Genomic DNA, 14260 nt, shown 5'->3' on the forward strand with positions numbered 1-14260 from the left:
TTTTAAAATATAGAAAAATATTTACTATAAATGATGGAAATAAATCAAAGTATAATTATTTTAATTTAAATTGAATGCAGGAATTATCTCAAAAAAAAAAAAAATCCAAGTTGCTGCTTCCCAGATATACCTACAACTACTTTGAGAAAAGGAAAAGGGCATGACTCAAGATACTATTTACTTTCTTCTAATAGAACTTTCATGATATAATTCAGTCTTGAGGTTACAAATGACCTGAGATCCATTAACAAATTGCATTTACCACTTAAAAATTAAAAAGGACTCTTTCCTGATTTAAAACACATGCACACACAAACAGATCTTAATCTCAGGCACAGCAAGAAAGAAACTGATTACTAAACCAACAAATACTATGAGTTTTCAACTCAATAAACATGAGTATTATAGTAAAAAATTTCACACCAGTTATTTCTTTTTCTGATTTAGAGATACTTTTTACATGTTAACAATTGTTTCAAGAAACTTAATGCCAAATTAATTATATATAGAGAGAGAGAGATTCCAAATATTCTTCACACATTCAACCTATACAGAGATTTTGGCATAATGGCAAAGTCACGAAGAAAATCTACACTTTTACTGCAAAAGACATAATCTTTACTGGTGCTAAAAAGACATAATCTTTACTGGCGCTTAAACAAAGAGGTAGCTAAAAAGTGCCACCATTTCTCTCAAATGTTATCATTTACATAACACCTTAAAACACACTCTGATTTGGGAAAAAAATTATTCTTCCAAGCAGTTAAGACAGATTAATCTCATCTATTTCATGGTAGCAAAATCTTCCTCAGATATTAATAACAGGCAGAATTACTTGAGTTTAGCCTTTCGTCACCAGAGACAATTGCTACATCACTATGCAAACATGGTGAACTCATTTTATTAGTCAAATAGTTGAATTCCATTCAAGTGCACTTAACACAGTACTACACATTATAAATTGATTGAAATTAGAGAGATCTCCAATTGGAAATGGGGTTTAAAAAATACAATTAATGCTGATTTCAAATTATATGTTTCATTGGTGTTCTAATGAAACATACAAAGCAAATGATTTGTTTCCAGCATCTCTGAAAGATTATCTAGTCCTTTAATGTATTAAAATAGAAGTGAGAAAATACACCCCTGAAATATAGAATCAGAAGTACAGTTTGAAAAATTGAAACTGATGTGATATGTTTAATTCAGATTATGGTTAAATGGTAAGAGGACAGCTCAAGAGTTGATGAAAGTTTCAAATTAGTCACATTTGTTGAAAACACATAAATGCAGGTGGCTGTAATGTTTACACTGAGTCAGATTTTTTCAAATCTATGTATAATGTAAGTCCTAAAAAATTCATAAAGACTAATTTCTTAAAACACTGCTGACTGTTGAGGAAAACCCAAATGGATTACATCTAAAATGACGCTGTTCCTTCTCCTTGTGTAAAATACTTCTGGAATTCATAACACAAAAACTATGCACAGGAAGACATTTAGACTTGTCAATCCTTTTTTTAAAATTGAAGGATTGTTGCTCTTGAAAATTTTCCCTGTATTTGCTTTGCTTTCTTCAGAGTCTTCCTTTTCTTTCAAGAGCTCTGATATAGATGTGTATCAGTTGTATATGTTAATAACTTATTTGCCTGTTCCCACAAGTGAAGAGGTGGCTTTGTTAGACAACAGCTTGATCTTTATGTTTTACTTCTGGTAGGATTCTCTAACTTTCGCCTGAAGGGCATCACACGTCTTCTTGGCATCGCCTAGAAGCATGGCTGTGTTAGGTTTGTAGAAGATTGGATTGTCCACTGCAGCATAGCCAACACCTAAGGACCTCTTCATAACAATGACCTAAGAACCAAAGATTAAGTGAGATGGTGTATTTAACAGACCTGGCCAGGACTTGTTCTGCAAACAAACATTGCCCTGCCCTGACTTTGAACAAAGCAGGTACCACTACTAATTCTTTACTACAAAGACTTAAAATACACAAGGAGTAGTTTTAAATGCATGTTTACTGTGTATTAACTTTAATTATTTAAATGTGCCCATACTCTTACATCCATTAGAGAAAGGTCATGTTAACAACAGTGTACCTCCAAGTGATAAGTGATTTTTTTTCTCAGTGCTTTTCTCTATAAAGACTATGTATAACATTTTCTAGTCAGAAAAATAAGCATCTTTCTCTGAATGGGCTAAAGAGAAAAAATTTAGTGCATAAGCTTCTACTACCCATCCTAAGATAAATGTAGTTGAGTGGGAAAATGGTATGATTCTTAGTCCATTGCTTTAAAGTAAAGGATATGAGACAGAAAGGATATAAGACAAGAACCCAAAGAGCAATCTAGTGTGTCACAGAACAGAGCTAATTACTAATAGAATGCCTCCACGAAGAAAAATGAAGGGGTAAGTCCATCCATCTCTAATACTGATGTGTTCTAGACATTTACAATTAATGTTAATTAATTAATTAATGGATGTTGCTGTCCTGTTGAATATCAAGTCAATTCTTCATGAAATGAAAAGACCTTTCTATGGTCTTTTAGGACATGCATTCTATTCAAAAATGGAAGCAGAGCAAATTTATTCATGTTCCATATACCATTGATACAGTAATGTACCCTACAAACTCAAATACTGGTGATCGATGCAACTGTCCATATACACATGAACAAGTGCATGTCGTATCTACTCACTCACCACAAATACTATGTTTAAAACTCACACATTTACAATAAAGAGAGACAAATTAAAGGGAAAATATACGTTACGTTATAATGATTCTTAAAATGCAGATATGACTTGACAGTGTAAAGAAACTTACCCAGTCGGGGCAGAGGAAAATTTATAAGTGTTTGCATTCTCTACAATCTAGCAATTAGCTTTTTCAGAAGTAATGTGCTGTGAGCAGGGCTTGCTTCCTTCCATGTTATTATTTGGTTTTCTAAATCACCCTTCTTCTGTACACTCCATAACATACAAATTCCCTTTCAAAAAACTTAAATGAAAAAATGTGCTCATCTTCGTATGTGAAGGCGATGATACTGACTCACTGTCCTGGAGGGAAGCCATCTGCTTCACTGGACTCGGCCTGGAATTCAGCCAGACTCATCCCAAAAGCTCACAGGTCCTTTTTCAGCTGTAGTTACAGATTGTGTTAATCCATCCAGATAATCTCTTTTAGTTCTAATCGAGATCAGGGCATTCACTCAGGTTCTCTGGTGACCACAGGACAGACAGAAGCTGGATATAGACAGCTGGACCCTAAATCTACTCTAACTCCTGAGCCTCCTAAAAGGCATCATCATTTCTCATCAAGTGACCAAGGAAAGTTCTGTGTATGTGTTTTAAGAGACCTTTAATTAGTACAATGAAACACAAGTCTGAAACTTTACCTGCTTTGATTTCCAGACCTCGAGGACTGGCATGCCTGCAATAATAGAGTTGGGGTCTTCTTGAGCCGCTGAATTGACAGTGTCATTAGCTCCAATTACAAGGACCAAATCAGTGTCTACATAATAAAAGAAAATATAAAAATTAAAAGGGTCACTTTTACTTTCAGGCAAATTATGGTGACCTGACTTTATAACAACAACAACAGAAGCTAAAATTTATAGGACAAACACTTGTGCTAGGTATTGTACAAAGAGCTTTATCAGAGAGGTTCAGTAACTTCGCCAATGTCACACAGCTTAAAAGCAATAGGTCCTGCATCTGAACCTGAGCACCCTGACTGGAGCTTGCATTATTATGCTTTCCCTCCCCTCAATGGATCTACCTAATCTGACTTTATAGCTCTTTTATGATCCCAAAATGATCTTGCCGGTAACATTAAAGACCTGCACTCCCATAAATGGGTGCTGAATTTTGTCAAAAGCTTTTTCTGCATCTATTGAGATGATCATATGGTTTTTCTCCTTCAATTTGTTAATATGGTGTATCACACTGATTGATTTGCGTATATTGAAGAATCCTTGCGTTCCTGGGATAAATCCCACTTGATCATGCTGTATGATCCTTTTAATGTGTTGTCGGATTCTGTTTGCTAGTATTTTGTTGAGGATTTTTGCATCTATGTTCATCGGTGATATTGGTCTGTAGTTTTCTTTCTTTGTGACATGGATAAAGAAGATGTGGCATATATATACAATGGAATATTACTCAGCCATAAAAAGAAATGAAATTGAGTTATTTGTACGGAGGTGGATGGACCTAGAGCCTGTCATATAGAGTGAAGTAAGTCAGAAAGAGAAAAACAAATACCGTATGCTAACACGTATATATGAAATCTGAAGGAAAAAAATGGTTCCGAAGAACCTAGGGGCAGGACAGGAATAAACATGCAGATGTAGAGAATGGACTTGAGGACACAGGGAGTGGTAAAGGTAAGCTGGGACGAGGTGAAAGAGAGGCATGGACATATATACACTACCAAATGTAAAATAGATAGCTAGTGGGAAGCAGCCACATAGCACAGGGAGATCAACTCGGTGCTTTGTGACCACCTAGAGGGGTGGGATAGGGAGGGTGGGAGGGAGACACAAGAGGGAGGAGATATGGGGATATATGTATATGTATAGCTGATCCACTTTGTTATACAGCAGAAACTAACAACATTGTAAAGCAATTATACTCCAATAAAGATGTTAAAAAAAAAGATCTGCATTCCATTTTCAACTTTTAAAATGACTACTTAATATGCAATTCAATGTCTAAAAGAAAATGGTCTAAGAGTCTGTACTATATTAAAGCTGTGTCCATAATTCCTGGAACTGGCAGGTTTCACACATAATTTAACAACAGTGAAATCTGAAAGGGGGCATAAAATTAAAATGGTCTAAATTCCCTCTTTAAGGATCATAATATAAGGTACATTAGAACTCTGCCAAAAATGTCATGTGAATCTAGACATACACACAATTTCATTATGTTTCTCTAATAAACAGTACTTTTTAAGTTTACAGTGGATACGTGCCAGAGGGAACTGGTTTAATTTTAACAAACATGATCTTGGGCCAAATGTCATTAGCATTCAACATCCACCCAGTGACAGCCACAAAGTCCAACACCTTATCTAGTGAAGTCCTAGTACTTTAAAGAAAACAGAAAACTACTTACTGACCATGAGTTGGTACAACTGAAAACCAGTAAAATCTCAGACACTGGCAAGAATCAGACACTAAATCATCAGCAGAAGCAATTTCATAAATGAGGAACCTGAGGTTGAGTACCTAGTTCAAGGCCACAAGCAAATGAGACTCAGGACCTGGATTCCAAAGCCAGGTCTGTTCCAAATCCCTCTGCAATGCAGTCCACTGCACTGCCTCCCAAGATTTTCACCATCCTTCAGATCTCCTCAGAGGGAGAACATGACCCATGCTGCTTACAAACCTGCTGCACCTTTTTCAGTACTGTCTTTCGCTTATTTAATTTCAACTGCATCCTTACTAGGAGCAGGTTACTCTTCATCTGACTAGTAGGTCTTCAGTAATCCCACAATTTATGCCCTAAGACTGGCATCACTCTATTCATCTAAGAACACCTAAACTTCACCATTATCCCCATCACTTACCTGGGAAATCATGGTTGATCTCATCCATCTCCAACACAATATCATACGGCACCCCAGCCTCAGCCAGCAGCACATTAAGCTGACCAGGCATCCGGCCTGCAACTGGGTGAATTCCAAACCTAGACATGAAACAAATGAACAGCTGGCCTTACTTGATGGGCCGAAACGTACAGAGACCCCAATATCACCTCCAAATCTGCACACTTTGTTCTTGGCATCTCTGCTTCTCCTGGTACTATCTGATCTCTACAAACAGGAATAGAATCCGTCTAGATATACGGTCAATCTACAAATAGTAAGGTTTGGAGATTCAAGATCTCAGTATATACAAACTGTAACTCCTCTCAAAAAACAAAGTGTGACTTTAGAACCTGACTCTTCCATATATGTTCTAAGTTCAATGAACTCCCAACAACATTAATAATATCACCTTACATTTAATAAGCATTATGTTCTCTCATAATACTTTATAATTTTTGAATCTTTTTGAAGTCAGCCTGGAATTAAACGTTTGCCATGAAAAACACTGTCATGCACATAAGTTAAAGGCCTACTTTCAGCGAGTAATATGCAGCATTGCTCCACATCACAGAAGAAATGTGATAGTAACACGCTGGAGTGTTTGAAAGGCAGAGTAATACACAAATCAGATATCTGCTCTTTTATTAAGGCCAAAGAAACCGAGGCATCAGGCAATTTCGTTCAACCACAGCCATAATGGGATCCCTGAAGTCGTGTAATCCAACCTCTTGCTCACAGTATTGATCTCTGTCTCCCCAGCACTGGGCACAGTCCGTAGCACACAGGAAGGACCAAATAAAAAGTGAGTGAGTGAGTGAATGAATGAATGAATCCAGTGAAGAAATGCATTTTATACTACCTCTAGGCAGGGATCCATCCAACCTCAGCTTAAATACCTTCAGTGACAGAAACTAACTCCATTCTAGCTCTATTCCATTACTAGAAAATCCCAATAACTATATATATATAGTTATATATATAACTATATATATATAGTTATATATATAGTTACATATATATCACACACGCTCATCATATTAAACCAAAAAGAACCCCCAACTCATTGCTTTCCAAGGTCTGTAGTCTGAGGGTCTACTCCCTCTTTCACATGTGGATTCCTCTGAGCTAACCTAGGATGCCTATTAAGCAAAACATCTTCAATTCTTTCAACTGTTCAATGACTGACAGGACTTCTAGACTCACTGCTGTCCTAGTCACCTGTTCCTATATTGTCACTGTCCAGCTCAAATTTCAGTCTCCCACCGTAAATACAATATGCTGGATGTGATCTAGATGCACAAGGCACAGCAAGAAAGTCATACCCTCAGGCCCCTTTCAGAAGCCTAGGTCTGTAACAGCTCCCACACCACACTGCTGGTTTTTATCACTGACAGTTATGTAAGATGCCCTATTGGAACTCTACTCAGTGCTCTGTAGGGACCTAATTGGGAAAGAAATCCAAGGAAGAGGGGATATATGTATACGTGTGGCTGACTCACTTTGCTGTGCAGCAGAAACTAACACACCATTGTAAAGGAGTTGTACTCCAAAAAAAAAAAAGATGCCCGGTTACTTTTCACAGGAACTGCTGCCAAGCCAGACCTCCCCACTCGTAACACAGTGCGTTAGGAACAGATTAAAAAAGCATAGGAATTGACCCCTCCCAAAGGCAGACCTGAAAAGAGCTATAAAATGGCTGTTTATATTGTCCAAATAACTGATATATGGTTTTCTACATCTTTGAATGAAGTTAATGAAGATAATCTGATAATGAAGAGCCTGAATTACTGGGGAGCTTGTAATTGGAAAACAAGATATCAAATGATAGGTTCTCTTTAATCAATTTATTTTTTTATTTATTTTTGGCCACATTGGGTCTTCGTTGCTACGTGTGGGCTTTCTCTAGTTGCGGCGAGCTGGGGCTACTACTCTTCCTTGCGGCGTGCGGGCTTCTCATTGCAGTGGCTACTCTTGTTGCGGAGCACGGGCTCTAGGCACAAGGGCTTCAGTAAATGCAGCACGTGGGCTCAGTAGTTGTGGCACGCAGGCCCTAGAGAGCACAGGCTTCAGTAACTGTGGTGCCTGGGCTCAGTAGTTGCGGCTCGCGGGCTCTAGAGCACAGGCTCAGTAGTTGTGGTGCACAGGCTTAGTTGCTCCACGGCATGTGGGATCTTCCCGGACCAGGGATCAAACCCGTGTCCCTTGCACTGGTACGCAGATTCTTAACCACTGCACCATCAGGGAAGTCCCTCAAATTCTCTTTTATATAATCTTCATTCTGGGACCACTGAAAGTTCCTAAATAATCAACTTATGTTTAAAAAACCAGAAACTCAGGGCTAAAAGGAAACAAAACAGTTATCTCTAGGTGGTTGTACAACAGATAATCATTTTACTTCTCCTCTATTTAAAAATGTTTTTCAAATTTTCTATGAGAATGAACAATTTTATGGTGGGAAAAAATTAACTTCATTTAAAATAAATTAATACTTCATGCTTTTATATTGTGATATAATTTACAAATTTCTTATATATTATTTCATTCTATCCCGAATCATCTTTAATAATCTCCATCAAGAATTAGAATTTAGGGCTTCCCTGGTGGCGCAGTGGTTGAGAGTCCGCCTGCCGATGCAGGGGACGTGGGTTCGTGCCCCGGTCTGGGAGGATCCCACATGCCGCGGAGCGGCTGGGCCCGTGAGCCATGGCCTCTGAGCCTGCGTGTCTGGAGCCTGTGCTCCGCAACGGGAGAGGTCACAGCAGTGAGAGGCCCGCGTAACGCAAAAAAAAAAAAAAAAAAAAGAATTAGAATTTAGAGCAGCTGATTCAAATCCAGGACTTAGTTAAATAAACTGGGCTTTAGAGCTACATTCCTGTACCTTAAAAAAAGAAGAGAGCAAGAATATATGTAAGAGGGGCTGCTGGCATATATTTTGGCACAATGACTAATACTGACTCTTTGAGATGTGCTATACAACTTGCACAACGTTTTTAGTATAGCTAACCTGTAAGTCAAACTCGGGTCTTTCTGCCTCAAGAGTCTTTTCACTACTATACAATATAGGCAGTATAGTCAAGCATTTAAGAGGTATTTTTGTTTAGTTAGTAGCTCAAGTTAACTAGTTACATGATGTTCAGTAAGTTACTTAATAGCTCCCTCTCTCTCAATTTTCCCATAGAGTACTAACCAGATGTTATTACAAGCCCACATCATGCCAAGGGCTATATTAAACTCTGTAGAAGAGGTTTGAGAAATACCTATTTATCTCTGCTTGAATGGGTGAAATAAGGAATTCTAAGAATCCAATTTACAGTGTTGAGAAAAACTGAGCACCCAGAAAGTTTCAAACAATACTATAAGCTATAAATTTTTTTAATTTAATTAAGTATTTGCATGGACATAGGAGAAAAAAATGTCTCTTAGTACACAAAGTACCTGCAACAATGCAAAACATTTACCAGCACCTCTTAAATGATGGGGAAGTAGGTTCTGAAAAATTACTAGGGGTAGGAGGTAGAATGAACTGTATAGAATGGACCATTAATAATCTAAGACTTTTTAAAATTTTTTATTGGAGCATAGTTGATTTACAATGTTGTGTTAGTTTCTGCTGTACAGCAAAGTGAATCAGTTATACATATACATATATCCACTCTTTTTTATTTATTTATTTATTTATATTTATTTTTGGCTGTGTTGGGTCTTCGTTGCTGCGTGCAGGCTTTCTCTAGTTGCGGTGAGTGGGAGCTACTCTTCGTTGCAGTGTGCAGGCTTCTCATTGCAGTAGCTTCTCTTGTTGCCGAGCACGGGCTCTAGGTGCGTGGGCTTCAGTAGTTGTGGCACATGGGCTCAGCAGTTGTGGCTCACGGGCTCTAGAGCACAGGCTCAGTAGTTCTGGCGCACGGGCTTAGCTGCTCTGTGGCATGTAGGATCTTCCTGGACCAGGGCTCGAACCTGTGTCCCCTGCACTGGCAGGCAGGTTCTTAACCACTGTGCTACCAGGGAAGTCCCTCCACTCTTTTTTAGATTCTTTCCACAAACAGGCCATTACAGAGTACTGAGTAGAGTTCCCTGTGCTATACAGTAGGTCCTTATTAGTTATCTATTTTCTATATAGTGGTGTGTATATGTAAGACTCTTTTAAAAGGCATTTAGCATCTCTTCCCTCAGTGGGCTACCTACAGTTTTTTTTTTTTATTGAAGTCTAGTTGATTTACTACTTTATTTTGGTGAGAATAAAATTAATAAATAAATAAAATTAATCATTTTTTGGAAATGTAACAGTTCAACAGTTGAGTAAAAATTTTTAAATGTTCTCTAAAACCAAGATTTTTTTTTTTGGCTAGACACTGCTATCCTAATGTCATTCTCTGTTCCAAACCAGGGTTTTTAATCACTCCTGAAAACAAAAGAAATGAGGCAAAATACTGACAATTCATGTTCATACTCTCCATGTAGTTAACACAAACTATATTCAGCACGACTGCAGCTATTTTCAAACTGCCTCAAGCATTTGAGGAAAATGCTTTTTTGGAAAGAAAGCATTTCCAAAATGTTACATAGACTCTTGAGTTGAGATGTCTACTTTAAAATTTTAATACCTCTACAATGGCAATAAGATAAAACATTTGAAAAAAAAATTTCTCCAGGCACCAAACTATATGCTCATTAAATGGGAGTTATTAATACTAACCCTCAATCCTGAACATGAATGTCATTTTAATATTTTAACAATAATATAGAATTTTAAGCATGAATATAAAATATAGAGAGAAAAATGCAGTATATTGAAATAACCAAAATATACTCCTAAGCCTGCTGATTACATGAATGTAGAAAAAGAAAAGGCATGACGAATGAAGTTTCAGAGGTGCTTGATTTTGTAAACAAGCATCACAGTCTCTAGTTCAGGACTTTTAAACCTTTCTTCAATGATGGGGAGGGATGAACAATCCCTCAGGTTCACAGGAAATAACAGAAGCAGTAAGAAAAAGACAATAACAAACTCAGAGAAGGTAAAGCTCACTTACATGTAATAAACAACTGAACTGTAAAAAAGAGGAAAGACTGAATTTGTGTAATCCTTACAAAAAGTGAGAAAGAAGGCAGAGCACAAAGCAAACTGAATGCGCATGAAAGAATGACATGGACCTGGGTCTTTAAAGGCACGTATGACACTAAGGTGTATAAAGAAAGTAATTTGAACATCAAAATAAATAAGGATAGGGCTTCCCTGGTGGCGCAGTGGTTGAGAGTCCGCCTGCCGATGCAGGGGACGCGGGTTCGCGCCCCGGTCTGGGAAGATCCCACATGCCGCGGAGCGGCTGGGCCCGTGAGCCATGGACGCTGAGCCTGCGCGTCCGGAGCCTGTGCTGTGCAACGGGAGGGGCCACAGCAGTGAGAGGCCCGCGTACCGCCATAAATAAATAAATTTAAAATAAATAAATAAGGATAGTCATGGATTATAACCCACTATGGAAAGTGGGAATTCATGAGTCAAGACCGATAACAGATTCATAAGTCAATAAGGAAAGGATGAAAGGAAGGAAGGGAGGGTGGGAACACTCTCCCCTATAGTGGTAGACCATCAACTGATAAATGTAGTGGGGTTATAAGACCACCATTTTGCCACCATCATAATAAAGTTTGGTTCAGATAAAAATCAGCAGCAGCACATGCTCAGTCTAAGGAGTAAAGCTTGAATGAGGAGTAGGATTTTGCAAGGTCTTAAAGAGAGCTCAACAGAGAAAGAAAACAAAAATCAGTAAAGACTTTCAGTGCTTTCTCTGACAGCTACTTTATTGAAATTGATCAATAATAAGTAGTTGTTAGAACGTCTGGATACTTTGCTCAATGGACATTTGGTTAAGTGGGCAGAGTCTGTATTTCTTTTTCTCCCCAGCTAACAGTTCCTTATAATACCTAATAAAATAAATTACCAAGATTAACAAACCAAATCTCAGCCAAGAAGAACTTAAATTGAAACTAATTTTTTATGTATTTTAAGGCACTGTTTGGTATACACAAAATATTTGGTGTACAGAATATTTTAACTTTATGTTCTTTAAATGTCAAGTGGAAGCAACAGCCAGCTCTACCCACCACGAGCCCCTCCCATCAGGAAACTGGCACAAGCCTCTTAGAGAGCCCCATCCACCAGAGGGCAGACAGCAGAAGCAAGAAGAACTACAATCCTGCAGCCTGTGGAACAAAAACCACATTCACAGAAAAATAGACAAGATGAAAAGGCAGAGGGCTATGGACCAGATGAAGGAACAAGATAAAACCCCAGAAAAACAACTAAATGAAGTGGAGAAAGGCAACCTTCCAGAAAAAGAATTCAGAATAATGATAGTGAAGATGATGCGGGACCTCGGAAAAAGAATGGAGGCAAAGATCGAGAAGATGCAAGAAATGTTTAACAAAGACCTAGAAGAATTAAAGAACAAGCAAACAGAGATGAACAGCACAATAACTGAAATGAAAACTACACTAAAAGGAATCAGTGGCAGAATAACTGAGGCAGAAGAATGGATAAGTGACCTGGAAGACAGAATGGTGGAATTCACTGCTGTGGAACAGAATAAAGAAAAAAGAATGAAAAGAAATGAAGACAGCCTAAGACACCTCTGGGACAACATTAAACGCAACAACACTTGCATTATGGGGGTCCCAGAAGGAGAAGAGAGACAGAAAGGACCTGAGAAAATATTTGAAGAGATTATAATTGAAAACTTTCCTAACATGGGAAAGGAACTAGCCACCCAAGTCCAGGAAGCACAGAGAGTTCCATATAGGATAAACCCAAGGAGAAACATGCCAAGACACATAGTAATCAAATTGGCAAAAATTAAAGACAAAGAAAAATTATTGATAGCAGCAAGGGAAAAACGACAAATAACATACAAGGGAACTCCCATAAGGTTAACAGCTGATTTGTCAGCAGAAACTCTACAAGCCAGAAGGGAGTGGCAGGACATATTTAAAGTGATGAAAGGGAAGAACCTACAACCAAGATTACTCTACCCATCAAGGATCTCATTCAGATTCGAGGGAGAAATCAAAAGCTTTACAGACAAGCAAAAGCTAAGAGAATTCAACACCACCAAACCAGCTCTACAACAAATGCTAAAGGAACTTCTCTAAGTGGGAAACACAAGAGAAGAAAAGGACCTACAAAAACAAACACAAAACAATTAAATATCAAGTGGAAGAACTAAAGGCACAAAGAATATGCCCCATCAAAGGCAGAGATTCTATAATTAAATTCAGGGACCCTCATGTGTCATTATTTTTTAATAATGATGAAACAAAATAATTTCCAAAAGAACACATCTTAAAATCAAAAATTTTAGTTTGAAAAGGTCATTTCACATTATGGAGGTTCTTAGTAATATAGTTAACATATCAAATTGCATTAATCAGCTGATTTGTATTCAAAGTTAATGCCAATCTGTATTTCAACTGTCAATTTCAAGTCAACATTCAAAATTAATGCAGGGTTGCTTTCGCACATCAGGAAAAGGTACTCTATCTTCTACCACTGACTAGATCCAATGATAAAACTAAATAACTAGATTTAGTTCAGGGAGTTGCAGCTTAAAAGGATCAGAGGGCACTTGGATAAGTTTCCAGAGAAACACAAAATACCTAACAACTTAGAAAATAACATGCTCTAAATGAAAAAAGATAAATTGGCTAGAAAAAGAAAGGCAAAACTGATTTTCAAGCAGACCAAATAAAACAGAAGTTGACCAAATATTCCTCATTTTCATTAAACAGAAGAAAAGAAAACAGTCTTCAAATGCAAGAGAAAGAGTTGCAATTAACTTAAAAAAAATACTTTCTGTCAACAATTAGAACAAATCTCCTAGTTAGGGAAAGTTTCAGGCTTTTCTGTGGATCAGGCAGAGACAGGTTCATTCATCTGAGCTGACATACAAACCACCAATTCAGTACAAAATGGATTCAAGGGGATTTGACAAATAAATGTAAAGGATGGTTGGCTGGCAGTGGACATAGTCAAGGCAGTTATGATAGCTGAGACAGCTCTTCATTCATGGGAGGAGGAGGAGGGATAAAAACTACTAGTAAGAGAGAGCAGCAGCTTTGGTGGAACTGAGGATTCCCAGAACAACTGCAAGACATTGCTCTACCTCAGTCCTATACTACTAACTGCAATGAATGTGCTCTTTTGAGATCTTCATAGTAAATCTTGGACACCAAAAATTTCTCCTAGGGCTTCCCTGGTGGCGCAGTGGTTGAGAGTCCGCCTGCTGATGCAGGGGACGCGGGTTTGTGCCCCGGTTCGGGAAGATCCCACATGCCGCGGAGCGGCTGGTCCCGTGAGCCACGGCCACTGAGCCTGCGCGTTCGGAGCCTGTGCTCCGCAACGGGAGAGGCCACAGCGGTGAGAGGCCCGCGTACCGCAAAAAATAAATAAATAAATAAAATTTAAAAAAAAAATTTCTCCTAATTTCCCAATCCTTCTGAGCATCAATAAGTGCTTCCTGTTTCCCCCAGGTCCCTTCCTCTCCCCAAACCTGATTGGTGAGGCTTAAGAAAGACTAAGAGTCACTGTGCTAACATGACATTTAAGGTCTGTACTAGCTTCCTATTGCTGATATAGCAAATCACCACAACTGTAGTAGCTTAAAACAACACA

At 38.2% G+C, this 14260-nt stretch overlaps 1 protein-coding gene across 4 annotated transcripts in view; it reads right to left on the reverse strand.

The window, feature by feature from the left end:
- Positions 1-429: 429 nt before the first annotated feature.
- Positions 430-14260, reverse strand: part of NNT (nicotinamide nucleotide transhydrogenase) — a 93333-nt gene continuing 79502 nt past the window's right edge. For all 4 annotated transcript variants that reach the window (XM_060009516.1, XM_060009517.1, XM_060009518.1 and 1 more), the window contains 3 exons: positions 5575-5693; positions 3398-3513; positions 430-1853 (listed from right to left, as the gene is read on the reverse strand). In XM_060009516.1, coding sequence (XP_059865499.1) covers positions 1704-1853; positions 3398-3513; positions 5575-5693 — 385 coding nt within the window. In that variant the 3' untranslated portion in view covers positions 430-1703. The remainder of the gene's footprint in view (positions 1854-3397; positions 3514-5574; positions 5694-14260) is intronic.

This window comes from Delphinus delphis, chromosome 3 (genome assembly GCF_949987515.2).
Source record: "Delphinus delphis chromosome 3, mDelDel1.2, whole genome shotgun sequence".
Classification (NCBI taxonomy): Eukaryota; Metazoa; Chordata; class Mammalia; order Artiodactyla; family Delphinidae; genus Delphinus; species Delphinus delphis.